General features: G+C 40.6%; 2 protein-coding genes across 8 annotated transcripts in view; one reads left to right on the forward strand and one right to left on the reverse strand.

Moving 5' to 3' along the window:
* Positions 1-12,419, forward strand: part of aatka (apoptosis-associated tyrosine kinase a) — a 29,924-nt gene extending 17,505 nt beyond the window's left edge. The window contains exons 1-12 of one of the 3 annotated variants that reach the window (XM_060892269.1): positions 2,302-2,975; positions 3,195-3,274; positions 3,586-3,704; positions 3,864-3,951; positions 4,242-4,375; positions 4,707-4,791; positions 4,894-5,015; positions 5,104-5,253; positions 5,823-9,009; positions 9,099-9,228; positions 10,334-10,534; positions 10,645-12,419. In XM_060892269.1, the coding sequence (XP_060748252.1) occupies positions 3,934-3,951; positions 4,242-4,375; positions 4,707-4,791; positions 4,894-5,015; positions 5,104-5,253; positions 5,823-9,009; positions 9,099-9,228; positions 10,334-10,534; positions 10,645-10,673 (4,056 nt within the window). In that variant the 5' untranslated portion in view covers positions 2,302-2,975; positions 3,195-3,274; positions 3,586-3,704; positions 3,864-3,933 and the 3' untranslated portion in view covers positions 10,674-12,419. Of the gene's footprint in view, positions 1-2,301; positions 2,976-3,194; positions 3,275-3,585; positions 3,705-3,863; positions 3,952-4,241; positions 4,376-4,706; positions 4,792-4,893; positions 5,016-5,103; positions 5,254-5,822; positions 9,010-9,098; positions 9,229-10,316; positions 10,535-10,644 lie in introns of those variants that run through there. The other 2 variants (XM_060892267.1, XM_060892268.1) reach the window with 2 other exon arrangements.
* A 1,117-nt stretch (positions 12,420-13,536) lies between these two features.
* baiap2a (BAR/IMD domain containing adaptor protein 2a) overlaps positions 13,537-16,367 on the reverse strand; it is a 65,397-nt gene continuing 62,566 nt past the window's right edge. For 3 of the 5 annotated variants that reach the window (XM_060892274.1, XM_060892277.1, XM_060892273.1), the window contains one exon: positions 13,537-15,749. In XM_060892274.1, the coding sequence (XP_060748257.1) occupies positions 15,680-15,749 (70 nt within the window). In that variant the 3' untranslated portion in view covers positions 13,537-15,679. Of the gene's footprint in view, positions 15,750-16,318; positions 16,362-16,367 lie in introns of all 5 variants that reach the window. The other 2 variants (XM_060892275.1, XM_060892271.1) reach the window with 1 other exon arrangement.

The following is a 16,367-nucleotide window of genomic DNA, read 5'->3' on the forward strand; positions in this document are numbered from 1 at the left end:
GACTGCAGCATGGCTTAAGGAAGCCATCTGAAAAGCAGAACTAGAAAGAAAGATAGAATTATATAGCTGCTTACTGTTGCTATACAGTTGTCATTTTTCCTTGACTTAAATTCTGGTGGACTGTAGATCTTTGGAAATTTTACATTAAATGATAAACGAATGGCAGACTACGTTTGAGCAGGACGTTTGTGTGTGGTGCAATATGTCTGTGTGTATTGTAAGGAGGGGTAGACAGAGAACCTTGGATTGGAGCAAGATACTTCAACAGGGCAGCCAATAGGAGCCTTCACTTCAGCCATCCGTAGTTACGGGCATGTGATTGGTCCAGGTGTTGTGTGGAGGGGGAAATGTGGGTTCAGGTCCCCCATTAGACTGAGCAGTGCTTGGTTACAGCAAGCCCGACTGTTAATCTTCCAGCTTTCTACACTGGGTTAATTCAGTAAAGCTGAAAAAGAACAGAAAATTGATACTTAGAAATATAAAGACTCCCCATCAGTTTATTTCTCTTTACAATCCAGAGACTTTCTCAGGGATAGGCAGTGTAACTCTTACCACACAGAACAGATGGGTCAGATGTGTAACAGCACAACTGCAGAATATCAAGCATTTAGTGAAATTTATATCATATCAGGTACATGTACAGTAATGTACCACCTTTCAGAACCTACACAAAGAGCAATAAACAGGACCATTCTTAAACAAGACACAGTGCCACCGCTGTCTGGAATCAGATTTACACGTATAAGAGTAACATTCATTTTAGGCAAGTCAAATTACTTTGCTTTCAAGTAAAGTTAAATCTGTATATCTTGGTGGCTGTGAATATTTGCTATGTCTATGTTTAACAAATCCCATTGTCTGTATACTTATAAATTAAAGTATAAATCTTTAAGCATTAATTAAGCATTATGTAGAATATGATGGAAGTCCAAATTAGGGTTAGACAGCACCACACACCTACAGGTTATGAAAATTGAAACAGATTAAATGGAATATGTAAATTTAAATGTGCAATTATTGAAAAGAAAACAGCAAAAAAAAAAAAAAAAGAATTAATTTCTATGGAATCTGCCCATTATGCAAGATCTAACTAATTTCCAATGGGTGGTGGCATGGTGTTAGTGGCAGTGGAACAATGCAACCTTACAGATCCAGGGTCCTTGTTTAAATTCTGAGCTCAGGTTACTGTCTGTAAAGTTTAAGTTTATCTATATACCGAAGTTTATTTCCTCCTCTCCATTTGACTTTCTTCTGGGTTATTCCTCATATTGGCCAAAAACCTGATAGTACTGTAGGTGAACTGGTTGCACCAAATTGCCCCTATATGTGAATGTGTGTGTACTGTGATTATCTCCTGTCTTGTTCTTGCTCTCTGAGTTCCCTGAAAATTGGTCATTAGAGATAAATTCATGAATGAATTTCTAAAGGCCAATTCCTGCAAACTCATGGCTACAAAAAAAAAAAACAGAAACAATGGTATAAGAGAACAATTCTAATAATAATTGGCATAAATTAAAATGAACAAACACCTGACCAAGAAGCTGGACAAAAATTACGGTATTGAAATTGGAAACTTACATTACTTAAGAGGTTTTTAAGGTGTTTCTCCAGAGATCCTTGAGCAAGCGGGCTAGCGTGTAGTGCATCAATATTTGTCAGACCACCCAAGATATTATTGAGAACAGGGTTTGAATTGTTTTCCACAAAATAAGCGGATCTTATTTTCAATTCATAACAGGCTTGCAACAATAAGCAGAAATCTCTAATGTCTTCTCATCCATGGACATCAGGCTCACGATTATAGCCATAAAATAGAGGTAATAAATTTTTATGGCATAGATATGGAACAAAAATTTGTAATTGTCACAATGTTCAAACACAAGTGGACACCATATTACTCTAATTCAAATGCATTTTTAAAGATGGCCCAAGGCAAGGGTCGGCCTGCAATGGAAGTGGGGTAGGAATGCACAGCTTCCAAATTCCACTCAAATAATATAAAAGAGCCAGTTGATGACCACAGTAGGAATGAAAAGAGAGAGATAGTTGTGTCCGGCTGGGAATAAAGAGGGGGCAGGCTGTTATCACAGTGACAATCCAGGCTCTGAGGAGTAGAGAATGGGCCTTGTGTCCAGCCTGGTACCGGGGTACCATGCGCCATCCCATACTGCACAAAGGCAGTGATTTTGCCATAGAGAAGAGCGTGAGCGGCTGAGAGTGGCTGGAATGAGTGACCTCTGGAACACTGAGGAGGAGGAGGATGGGCCACATCACTAGAAATAATACAGGGAGGGAACTGTAGGAGGGGACAAGGGAATAGTGCACATAGACCTTGAGTATGTGAGGGGGGGTCATGTGTTTGACAGAGGTCTTTCTGGTGGTTACAGAGCTCTGTTTGTTTATCTCGACCCCCACAGCACTGTTGTGAGACAGGGACATAGACAGAGACAGCATAGTGAAGACAGGGCTATTATATGCTTCTTATGTCACTGCAGAAGGGTTTGGGACGTCAGAAACATTCTGACATGCGTAGAATAGGGAGAGAAGTCGTCCAGCAGAGCCTAAAGGATGACTGAGCTCTTAACTAATTTCTTAGCTCTGGGCATTTATTAAAAGAACATCGGAACGAGGTACATGCCAGGCCACAAGACATTTGGGACTATTGAGGGACAGTACGTGGTGGTGCGGCAAGATGCCCACAGCCACTGGGAAAAAAAGGAGAAAGGACTGCATTCCTTGCTGGGTGAAAGCTCTGAGTGTTCTTGGGAGTCATGCCGCCTTGAACTGGGCCAGCACTGCTGTTCTAATTCCTCCCTGAAGACCGAGCCATGGATTTCTGCTTTGCAGTTATGACTGCTTTTCGCATTATTTCAACAATCTCCAGCAAATGCTCTTCCTCATTATCCATTGACTGCAAATGTGTTATCTTCTGGTGTGCCATTTCTTTTTATAGCTTCATTGTCCCTTTCTCAGAAGTAAGCATTTTTCTAAGCAAAAATAATAATATTTAAATGTTACCTTTCTTTTGATTGTCTTCCTCATTTTCCACCGGCTTGCTAAGATTTCAGAACTTCCTTGGCTTTTAGTCTCTTTCACTAAGATGCATTGTTCATTGTTAAACAAGTCACATAACCTCTTTTCCTGATGCTGCACACTTGCAATTTATGATCTGTCTTCCTTTCCCCCTATTTTAGTTCAGCTGCTGAAGTCGGCGGATCTTGGACGTCACAGCTTGCTTTACCTAAAGGAAATTGGCCATGATTGGTTTGGCAAGGTGAGCTTTCTAAAACAAAGATAATTTTACAATAAAGGGCTTACAATCCAGGGTTCTAGTTCTTGCATGTTGTCTTGGCGGAGAGTCTAAGGCTAATGTGATGGCTTTGGAATCTGTGTGTAATCATATACAATATCATTCAAAGCTACTGTGCTGTGGAAGGCAGCTTCTGAGCCACGGGAACTGTTTGGGTACGGGGAATTCCACATAATTCTATTCACTTGTAAATCTGTGTTGCTTAGTCCACAGGATGGTTCATGAAAGTCTGCTACTGTGTATCTCTGATGTGTTTGTGTGTATTTGCTTTTCAGGTTTTTCTGGGTGAGTTGAATGCTGGACTGAGCACCACACAGGTGGTGGTGAAGGAGTTGAAAGCCAGTGCCAGCATACAGGAGCAGACGCAGTTCCTGGAAGAAGCTCTACCTTACCGGTCTGAGCTCATTGCTATTACTCTCTGTCCTTTTTTCCACCACTCCCATTAATGCCTCTTTAGTCTTTCTAATATATTAATTTGATCAGTGTTTCATTTATCAAACTTTATAACAGTACCACATTTGTGTACTTATGTGTGTATGTATAAATGATACAGTACTCTGCAGCATCCTGCCATCCTGCAGTGCCTGGCCCAGTGCACAGATGTCACACCCTATTTGCTGATTATGGAATACTGCCCCCTGGTAATTGTCTTTCACTGTCATAAAGAACAAACCTTATTCCATTAGTCTGGTGTATACAAGCAGAATAGTGTAAATAAACACACCTTATAGTTCTGCTTTCCCTGCCATGTGTGTATTGAGGGAATGAGGCTCCATCTGCTGGTCAGTATAGGGTCAGACTATTCAAGTGGGCACATCTCTAGTAGAACACACTTTAAATGCGCTTTGAAATATGTATCTTGCACCCCTTTAAGGTGGTATATTACAGCTGATCACATCTTTGTGGGTGAGAGGTTCTTGGTTGATTTCAGGGTGATGTCAAAGGATACCTCCGTAGCTGCCGGGCAGCAGGTTCAGCCACCCCTGACCCCTTCATCCTCCAACAAATGGCGTGTGAAATTGCCTCCGGGCTTCAGTACCTCCACAAACATAATTACATTCACAGGTGAGGAGAAACATGCCGCCTTGTTAGCTGATTCTCTGGCACATTTTGTCCCAGTACAGAGTGTGGATTTCAGCCCCTGTCTTTTGGTCTCTTCTTGTAACAATATCCTGATGCTGCCTGAGTGCCTCTTACAAACTCCAGCATCAGTGATTTTGTTGCTGGAGGTGAACCTGTTGTTCATCGGAAGCTCTGCTGACTGTCTCTGACTCTGAATTAAACCATTCAAAAGAATAGTACAATGGTACAATGATCAGCCATTTTATTGTGTATTAAAATTTTAATGAACATTCACTTCATTTGCTGAATTAGATTTTTTTGTGTGTATCCTTAGTGACCTGGCTCTCAGGAACTGTCTCCTGACTTCAGAGATGTCTGTGAAGATTGGAGACTATGGTCTCTCTCATAGCAGGTACAAGGTGAGCCAAGAACTTTATAAACAGGGACTGCTGAGTTACAATATTAATGCTATAGTAATGACATGGCTACATCAATCCACATGTTTCCTGTTTCTCTGTTAGGATGACTACTTTGTGACAGCAGATCAGATTTGGGTTCCACTGCGCTGGATTGCCCCAGAGCTTATTGATGAGGTTCATGGCAACTTATTAGTAGTGGACCAGACAAAGGCCAGCAATGTCTGGTGAGAGAGGCTTTACAAGTCTACCACTAAACATAAGAATAAACCTACCTTTCATGACACCAGAATTTAGAGGCCTTTTTTTTATTAGGTCACTGGGTGTGACAATCTGGGAGCTTTTTGAGCTGGGGAGCCAGCCATACAGACACTACACAGACAGGCAGGTGTTGACATATGCAGTGAAAGAGCAGCAACTGAAGCTGCCAAAGCCTTTGCTGAAAGTCCCCTTGTCTGAACGTTGGTGAGTAATTTCAGCTTCGGATTCATAATCACCTCCATCGGCCAAAGTCCTTATATTCTCCATGTGCTGGACAATCATTACTCTCCCATCATCATGTACAAAACATACCGCAGGCAACTTGAGCAGTCATCAGTTATCCCTAAAATATTTACTATCAACACAGTGAATTTATTTTCTATCCTGAATGCTCATTCCATTTCTCCCTTGCAAAGCCAACAAATCAATACTCCTGAGGTCCAGTGTGGTTAGTCATTCATTTTCCTCTTTCACAGTCCAATCAATCATACATTTAGCTTTTTCCTAGAAGCTTGTGATCATTAATTCTGGTCTGACACAATGCCATTCATTACACATGTAGTCAAGTCAAGCAATGTTGACCTTATGTTTGAGAGAAAGCCTGCTGTCTCTCTCAGCTTATTATAGTATACATGTTGGTCATTATGCACTTTCTATATAGTTGTAGTACTGGCTTACCATTTGCAATAGTAACCAAAATAAACATAGCATACCTCTATGCAATTGTCCAAGCATAATTTTTCAAAAATTGTGTTGTTTTTGTGTAAGAGCAGGTATGAAGTGATGCAGTTCTGTTGGCTGCAACCAGAGCAGCGGCCTGTTGTGGAGGAGGTCTACCTGCTGCTGAACTATATGTGTGTTAAAGGTACTAATGAGCCAGAAGAGGACTTTGAGAAACGCTGGAACTCCCTCAGACCAAGTCTAGACTCAGGTAGTGCCCAGAGAACACCAGCCCTTGAGGTACCATCTTCTAATTCCTCATTCCCTCTGCTGGAGCACTTCTCCATGGTTGACAGTTTCCAGTCTGAGAACGGTGATGAAATACTGACAGTCACTGAGACCAGCGATGGGCTCAACTTTGAGTACAAGTGGGAACAGGCCAGAGCTGAACAGCCCTACTTCTCCTCATCTACAAGTGGACCTCAACGAAGTAGCAACCCACATTATCAGGACATATACTATCCCCTCAGCAGTTCCACAGGAAGCATTAAAGGGGAGAGTCTCAATATGGGTGCCTCCCCATCTCAATACAAGTCAGATTACCCAGGTGTGGTCCCAGTGTTGAGTGCACACAGTCCATCTGTTAGCAGTGAGTACTATATTCGCATTGAGGAACCTGCAGAATGCAATATTAGTGTGGAAGAGGCCACTCTTGACTATAGTCCAGAACTTGAAGCCAACAAATGTTCCTTCTCCATGGCTGAAATGAAAAGTCCTAATGAGGCTCATACAAACACATACTGTCCAGGAGCAAAAGTCTCTAATAGCATTATCAATGACTCAGATGCTAGCCTAAGTGCTGATCTCAGTGATGAACCACGTCAAAGACAAGATATGAACCATATGGTTTCTGCAGAACAATTAAGTCAATACTTGTCTCCCAGTGACCAAGATAGATTGCACTGTCAACTCGTACCCTCAGGAGAACAGGAAGTTCCTTTGAAGAGAGTGCAAATATCTGAGTCTTGCCTTAAGGCTGGGACCTTGCACAATACAGGTGTACAAGAAACTCCATTTGGCATGTCAATTTCGCTGAGCAGCCCCAGTCTGGGACAATGTGACCCCTACCTTGAAGCAAACCAGAAAACTGTGGAAAAAAATATAGCCAATGAGGCCTATTATGATATGATGGGTAGCCTACCGAAGAATATTCCCAGGCCACACAATATAACCGTTGATGTTGAAGCTGCTGATTGTCTCCTTATGTCTGCTGCTGATCCAGAGGATGTCAGCAGTCATTTTAATGAGAGTGAAACAATTAACTGGACCTCAAACCACTCTACAAATAACAACACTTCAAACTTTGATGACCGGCAGACAAGGGGGTTTCTTGACACCTATTTTGATCTACACCACACCACACCTTCCTCCAGTGCACAGACCATACAGCAAGGGACAATAACAACCAGGCAAAATTCACCAAGTTATAACTCTGATACATTTAAACAGCACATGGATGTTATTAGCATCAACTCAAGTGCATTTTCATACTCAGATTCATACACAGAGTGTGTGTCATATATAAAACTCTGCTCTGAAGATAAGAAGATGGTAGAATCATTATCCCCAGAAAAACTCCAAATTATACATCCAGCCCAGAACATCCCTGATTTGTATATAAGAGAGAATATGAAATACTTCCCTATAAGGGATTATTTAAGTAGAAATCCTTTTTCTCTTTTAACTGAGAAATCAGTGAGTAAGGACAGAAGCACAACTCCTGCACAACACATAAAAGTGCAGTCAGCTGGTCCTACAATCACACCTACAGCCCTGTCTGAGTGTGTCTCTGAGTGTTGTCATACAGGGGACAGCATCAGCCGGGTAAAAACTGATGAAAGCAGTAATGGTGATGTTACTGAAATTACCTCTGAGGTGTTTGCAGACTCTAACATTGATGTTGGGGACATTAACCTAGCACACCTACCATTGCAGAGAGAGATTCAGAACCCTCAGGAACTTATAGAGCTTGCTTCAAGTAGCAGCCCCTGTGAAGCCTTCAGTCCAGATGCTTACCACACATCCATTCAGCCTAAATCATTAGACAGTGGCTATGACACAGAGAACAATGAGTCGCCCGAGTTTGTCATGAAAGACCTGGAAGGAAAACCAGTTCTCAGTACAAGTGTGGAATCAGACTATGAAATGGTCCTTCAGGTGGACCTTGAAGAAAATGATTTGACCCCAAATAGCAATAGTACTCTTAATCTGACAAGCCTGTGCAATAGGGATCAATACAGAGATTCGGCTTATTTTTCAGATTACGACAATGAAAATGAAAAAAGTCCCTGTGAAGGAGGCAGCATCTTCTTTGACAATAAATTAGATGATTTCTTTGGAAAAGAACCTGTAAAAGACAACACCTTTAAGAAGACTGGGAGACACGAGGGCTTCCCAGTGAGTCAGAGGGAAGATCAGTTTCATTTTCCAAGTGTGGAAAATGTAGATAATGCTTTGCTGAGTGTCAGACAGTTGTGTTTTGAGAGGAGGAACATGGAGTTTGATCCAAGTTCATCTCCTGCATCGGGTCCAGAGATTACATTGTTGGCACCATTTCCACCAGAGATGGGAGGATGTTTGACCAAAGAGTCTGCTCCAGATGATGGCCTCGGTGTGGAATCTGAGCACTCTGGAGAAGAGCCAGCCTCTGACTGCTTCTCCAGCACAGCTTCTGAGGGCTCATCAACAACACATGAAGTCACAACCATGGAGGACCAAGTTAACAGTACTAGCATGGGCTTCACATTTGCAGACTCCCTGGGTTCAACCTCCACTATACTGGAAGTCGAGGACTGTGAAAATGGAGAAGACAGTCCAGATTGCCAGATGGATGGGAAAAATGAGGAGAATAAAGTAAGGGAGCAAAAAGCAGAGGTAACAGAAGAAGCACTTCTGAATGTTAAGCGGGATAGTTCTCTGGACAACATTTTGCCTGCCTTACCAGAGAACCTGGACCTACCAGCACCCCTGGGGAACTGTGAGGAAGAGGAAGACTCTGATGACAGTGATGAATCAGATGAAGAGTTGCGTAGCTACAGTGTCCAAGAACAGAGTGAGGAGAGTGAGGAGGAGTTCACCACTGTTCCGATGGTTGTAGTGAGTGAGCGAAGTAGCACCAGGCATCTTCGTAGCCTTCTCAAAATGCCATCCCTCCTCACACGGTCCTTTTGTGATGAGCTAGAACACAAGAAGAAAGCTGTCTCCTTTTTTGATGACGTCACTGTTTTCCTTTTTGACCAGGTCAGTTGCATTGCATCCCATGTAAAATTTGAATTGTATTTTTTTTCTCTATTTTTTTATATCTAAAAAATAGTATATTTATTTTCTAGGACAGCCCTACAGGTGAACTGGCAGAATTTACCTTTCCTCCAGGGATGGAGGCAAATGGTCAGTCAACAGAGTGTAAGGACCATGTATCAGAGAAGGAAGTTAGTGACTCGGATAATGCTGTACAAGATAGTAAGTGTTAAATACTGTACATATATATATATATACACACACACACCACCAATCACCCTTGTGCAACCAAAACAGCTCTGTCCCATCCACAAGACCTCAGAAGTTCTAATGCAATATTTGGTGATAACCTTTAGCAGAAGATAATTTAAGTCCTCTGTGAGGCCCTAAGATTTGAGGTGTGGTCTCCATGGTTCAGAATTGTTTGTCCAGCACATCCCATAGATGCTTGATTGGATTGAGTTCTGGGGAAATAAACGGCCAAATAAACACTTTGAAAATTTTTCATGTTCCTCATTCCATTGCTGAACAAGTTTTTGCAGCTTAGCAAGGTTCATTATCTTGCTGAAAGTGGCCACTGGCAGTTTGGGTATATCATTGCCATAAAAAGTGTATTTGGTCAATGATGTTTAGGTAGGTGATGTCAAAGTAACAACCAAATGAATAACAGGACCCAAAGTTTCCCAGCAGAACACTGGCCAGAGCTTCCCAGGTAATTTGTACACACCCCGTCAGCGGCATAATGTAATAGAAAACGCTATTCATTAGATCATTCCACCTTCTTCCATTTTTCCATGGTTCGGTTCTGATCTTCACAGGTGTCAGCATAGACATATTGACTGGTCTGCAGCTACACATCCCTATACCAAGCAAGCTGCAATTTCTGATGCCTTTCTATCTCAGTCCACATTAACTTTTTTCAGCTAATTGTGCTACAGTTGCTCTTCTGTGTTATCAGACCATACAGGCTAGATTTCCCTACATGCAGCAATGAGCCTTTGGCACCCATAACCCTGTCACAGGTTTACTGGTTGTCCTTCTTTGGACCACATTTACTAGTTACTAACCACTGCATCTGATAAAATGACCTAGCCATCGCAAATTGGGCTTCGTTAAAGTTGCTCAGATCATTTTCTGCTTCCAGCACATCAACTCTGAGGACTGTCTGTTCACTTGCTGCCTGATGTATCCCGCCCTTTGACAGGTGCCAATGTAATGAGATAAACACCTGTCAATGGTTTTATGTTATGCGGTTTTATGGCTGATCAGTGTATGGTAAGAAAACAGCACTATTGCTATAAAAATAAAAGATCTTCTTGCTAAACAGGTGGGACCTTAGAGTGGGAGAATGATTTGCCATTGATGTCCAATGCTTCAACATTAGAACCTGACTGTGACAGAATCTGCACTCCCCCAAACTCTCCGGCCAAACGTCCCGAGGAGAAGCCAGCACCTCAATGTTCCCGCTTCAGTGTTTCCCGATTCTCTATTACACAAGTGTCAGACTCAGACGTCGAGTCCATGGGAGGTAAGAACCACTCTGTACGGTACTAAACCACTTTTCTAAAGATCTCTTACACAAAATGTTCTTGTTCTGTGCTGCACATCACAGCCTGTATTTTTGTCATCTCTACACAGGTAGCTGTTCAGATGGAGACCAGGCATGAGAACACATCCAGATTTCATTTTGGCCAGATACAGCTGTAGATCCTCTTTGTTTTTTTAATTAATGTTCTGGACAAGGGTTCTCTAAATCCGGAAGACAGTGCCTCATGCTGTAATTGAATAATATCAGCCAACCCTTTCTTTGTTTCTTGAGCCAGAGGTTGGCAATGACATTGTCTATTAAGGACAGCCTTTGAAAGTACTGAAAACTCACTAAGGAAGAAATTATGTATGCATGCTTAGGATAAGATTATTTGCAAACTTGTTTAGCAAATTTAAAAAAAAAAATAATACAAACTGTAGCATCCATAAGGGTATTGGTTGCATTGCTGTACTCCTCATTGGCTTACTTACAGTGCAGTCGTCACTCGTTGGTCAGATCTTCCAGATGTTGGTTCTAATTGCAAATTGAAAGGGGTTAAGGTCTTTATAAGACAACCCAATTCAAATAATATTAAACTTTTGTTAGTTACAAGGGGTCTCAAATTGTGTACCAATGTTGAAAACTGCAGACCATTTTAAATAGAGGCGATCACTTTTGACCACTTTAAGCTGAAAGAAATTATGGCTCAGGTAAACTGTGTTGAAGGATGTAAAAATTGGTACAGCATCAAAGTTTAAGCCACATGAAGAAACTTGTGTTTAATATATGCTTCCTCACGTTTCCCCATTTCCCCTCTGTGCTGCTATACAACCCTGAGGATGTGGAAAATATTATATACATGCACACTTTGTTGAAGCCTAAAGGTTATGTGCAAATTTGTTTCCATCGATAATGTTTATTTATAGAGATACAGTTAAATGTATCCCAGTTTTATTAGTCACCGATGTTCACCTATATGCAAGTGAACGTTCATCTCCATGACTGATGAGGTAGGAATTTAGCATTTCATTCTATCAGTTTACATCCGTGGGTTTGTGACATTACTTTAGTATCTGAGAGAGAGAGAGAGAGAGAGAGAGAGAGAGAGAGAGAGAAAGAAACACATCAGATCAGGTTAACTTATTAAATACTGCATGACTGATTAAGCTGTAAATCTTAAAGGACAAGTTCACTGATTTGCTAAATAACCTCAAATTTCAGTTTGTTGACATGTACACTGACATATTCAATTACAAGCTCTACAAACAGCTCTTATAAATGGTACCTCATAATGCTGGAGAATGCTGGATGTATTGTTGTAACATAGCAGAGTTATATCAGTATAAAAGAAACAGAAGTGTAAAAAAAATGCCTGTCAACTAAATGCCTGTGGACTTCCTGTCTTTCTCATACACTGTTTGTCTTAAGTTACATGTCTGTGCTTGTTATTCAACACTAAGTTCTTGAACATTTTTCACCTAAAATGTTGTAATGATGTATGTTACTTGGTCTCACTACAGCTGCACAGTCAGGCTTACCCTAGCACTACTGGGCCATACCAATAGTTTACTGTGCCAGTATTCTCCAACAGGCATCGGTATACATGGATCTTCAACAGTTTTTTTTTTTTTTTTTTTTTTGTAATTTGTACAATTCTGAGGCACTGTACTATTTTTTGGAACACATATCAATACTTTATAGAGGACAGATTCAAGTTGCCAAAGTGATACCTGATCATCAGGAGCTCAGTCAATCATCCTTTTACAGTACAGTGTGTGGTGTGTTTGTTCCTGCACTTGTAGTAGCACCATGGCTGTTGTTTCATTTCAGTCCACTCCATGCTGACTGTAGTATTCCAAAAAATAAAACAAACCCATAGTTTGTCCTTATGTGTCAGGTGTTTCATGTTAATGTAGCTTTTTTTCCCCTTAAAGTTTACATGTTTCCTTATCATCTAGACTTAGCCAGTGTGGGCTTGCTTATATAAGCTATAGGAAGTTGTAAGTTATATATGGATGCAAAACATTTCAGAACTGATGGATACATGCATGAAATGTTACAGTATTACAAAATATGGACTAAAGGCGCTCTACTGCTACTGTTTTAGTCAATCACACACAACTCAGCTAACGCAGTGGTGGCTCAAGCAGATAAGGCTTTACATTGTTGCTCAGAAGATTGGGGTTCAAGACCCAGTAGTGCCAAGCCGCCACTGGGTGCTGTATCATGGCCGACCTGGCTGAACCATGGCTGTAACTCTGACCCCAACCTCTAAAGTTGGAAATAATTTGTGCTGAAAGGTATTTGACAGAATTAACAATAAATAAATACCTTCTAGTTGCAATAAAGCTAACAAGAAAAACTGATGTGGATTCCAATGGACAAGATGGTTTTTGTTTTTTTAAATGGGTGCCAACAGAGCAAATGTTTTCAGAAAACAGAGTAAAACCAGTCATTCACTTGATAGTGAGCAAAAGTTAAGTGTGACCAATACTTAGTAATTAGCATCTCATCCATTTTTTTTTACTGACCAAAGAGCCCACAGCCTCAGTTTCTTTGTTACTATTGGCCACCATCACGCCACCATAGCTTGTGATGATTACACAGATCAAAGTTCACCTAGGTCAAGATGTGTGAACCAAAAGAAAACAGAAGCAAATGTGTCTTTTCACACATTATTCCTTTCCCCTTTAATGGATGAGCTTTTATGCTGAGCAAATTTTAGTCTTATCTGGTCTGTTGCTTTGGTTGTAAAAGTATCATAGGTTTTAGATGATTATAGAGCTGTAGCAAAGGTTAAATTAAATTAAACTTACTGACATCTTGGGTCACTCAGACAGTCCAAAGTATAAGGTCAGCTCCTATTATTTACCACCTCTTACAAAAGTAGGATGAATGCTAAATGATCAACTCAATATTCCATTTGAAGCTTTATGTGGCTTGCTTCCAGTGCTTTTTAAATACATGGACACGGGTGTGCTTATCAAATAAACAATATACAGTTGATTTTGTCAATTTTTATTTCACAAAGAACAGAAATATGTATTATTAAAATGCCTCAACATAAATAAGCATGAAAAGAAGAAAGACAGCCAAAATGGATTTGACAGGTGATAAAATCACAGGTTTCAACACACATTCATTCTCTGAATTCATTGCCATTCCAATAAGACATGAAATGTCTCCAGTCTTACCAGTGCACTCAATTAATACCAGGATATGCTATTGCAAGTACACACAAGCTTTCAAGACTAAGTAGGATTTAGAACTAGAAGTCGCAAGGTTTCACAAAGACACATATCTAAACAATATCAAGGTGTTAAGAAAAGAAAATGAGATCAGAAAACATTAAACCAAAACATTTTCAGGCAATTATTTTAAGCTAATTCTCACAATTCATAGTCAACTAGCATTTTTCTATAATAGGATTGTATATGTTGTAGCACAGAACATGTAATGCCCTGTGTTAGAGAAAATGTCACATTCTCACAAAAAAGAAAAAAGAAAAAGAAAATCTTGAGTTCATATTTGCTGGAGTTCTGAGTTCCAGTTTTTTATATAAGCACAAGAGTGATTCAAAAAGTGACCTGCAGATAAGTGGATTTTTTATTAACATTTTAACATGTAGACAACACGGTAATGCAACCAAGGATCCCCAGTTCAGTCCTGAGCTCAGGTGACTGCGTGTGCATTACAGTTTTTGTGCATCGTCTGCCAATGTTTGTGCGGGGTTTCCTCCCCATTCTACAGTTTCCCTCATCCCAAAAAAGATGGTGGTGGTGACTGCAGAGTTGTAAGACTAGGTGTGAATGAGTGAGAGTCTGTGTGTACATGATTTTCTGTGATAAACTGGAGTCCCATCCACGGATTGGTGCTGGATCCCGCCATGACTCTGACCAAGACGAAACGCTTACTGAAGATGTACTCGTCAAACAAATCGAGAAAAAGTTCTATTTACACTAATTGTTCATTGTAAGCAATTGTACGTGTGCTCATAAGCCCACAAATCTAATGTTGATTGTTTTTTTGTTTCTGAAGAAGCAGTATTAATGTGAGAGAAGAAACAATATTGTTTATATAGATTTTTTTTCGACACAGTTAATCAACAACACAATAATGTCATGATTTTGTGGTGTCTATAATAAAATGAAAAATAAAAAACTAAAAAGCAAACATCAATACAAAAATCTGAAGTTTCCCCTTTGCCTAAGAACATGTGGGCTTTTTTTTTTTTTTTTTTTTAAAGCCAGAACACCTGATGCAGTAGAAGGCACAAACCCCTGGTGGGAAAAACATTGTACAAGCTTCCCTGCCAGGACACTGCTAGAGCTTTATATTGAAGCAATACAGATGAGTGCAGTGACACTTTCATTACTGAAGTGTCCACAGTATTGAGGTGCCAGATGGAGCCTTTGCCAAAGTACATTTACATTTAGTCATTTGGCGAAAACGTTTCATACAAATGCAACTCCGCTGAGCATTTGAGGGTTCAGGGACATACTCGAGGGCTGAACAGTGGTTTTCTGGTAATGCTGGGATTTAAAGTGATCAGTAACCCAAAGCCTTTACCACTGTGCCACCCATGCCCCAAAAGAAAGCCTCATTTTACAGCAGCTATAGCAATGGCAGAGGAAAGCCTTAAGAAGATCACTTTTCATTCAGCAGCTAATATAAACTAAAGCACTGATCTTACCTTGACTAATGATAATAACAGCCAAGGCCTACTGCGATAGCAGAAAAATGAGGAATAAAGAAAAATAACTAAAATAATATATACTCAATCATTAGATTTTTACACCTTTTGATGTAGCTAGCTTTTTTTTGTGTGAAATATTTCTTAACTTTGTATCAAAACCCTTAACCAACATGAATAACTATATATAACCATAATGGGATCGTTATCACTGATCTATAACCCTTTCCCACATACACGGCTAATTTCTCTTCAGAGCAGCTCAGACAGAAGCTGCCATTTCTGTAGAACTATACAGCAATGTTTAGAAAGCTATATGAAACACCTGTTTAATTCCTAGTAACCCGAGCTATGGATCCAGGGCTTTATCCCCAGTTGCCCTATAGAGTCTTAAGCATGTGGCTCTGTGTATTATTTCAGGTGGTAGAGAGCAGGCCTGTAAACAGGCCGTGTTAGTAGAAGAGTTGAGCTGTGTGGCCATCCATCAGGCTTGATCTGAGGTAGACCTCCAGGGCGTGGTCACTGGAAGAAGAGGGGGGGGTCAACAAATATTGTCAATGTGTGAACTGGTGCATGTGGGTGTGCCATTCACTTTAGCAGGCAAAATTTGAATCTATACACTACAAAGTACAAAGTACAAGTGAATTTGGTCAATATACTGCTGAAAGGCATACAGTGATTCATTTGACATATACTTATGAACAAAAGTACTTTTTCTATGGAGGGTGTATTGAGCAAGCATGCAAATGAAACAAGATGTTGTCGACTAAGTGCTAGTGTGTACATTTGTTAGGCATTGATAGGCATGCATTAGTGTTAGATTTCGAGTTACCTCCAGTGCCAACATTTTGCCTCCATGAAAACACCACCTTCTGGCAACCAATGACCTGTCTGATTGGCTGGTACAAATTACACCACAAGGAAAGAGAACCAACCAGAGAGGCCGGTGACAGAATGAAGGAAAAAAAAGAAATAACAGAGAAGCCCCACTCCCCAATTATACGCCAGACAACCAATGAGAGCAGAGGGAAAATGAGCGAGAGGAAAGACATGATTGTTTGGCTGAGCAGCGATGGAGGCAGGTGACTTACGGAGGTCCTGTACACTCAGAACCGGGACAATTCAGGACCCAAACTGGAA

This window comes from Tachysurus vachellii, chromosome 18, assembly GCF_030014155.1.
Source record: "Tachysurus vachellii isolate PV-2020 chromosome 18, HZAU_Pvac_v1, whole genome shotgun sequence".
NCBI classification, from domain to species: domain Eukaryota; kingdom Metazoa; phylum Chordata; class Actinopteri; order Siluriformes; family Bagridae; genus Tachysurus; species Tachysurus vachellii.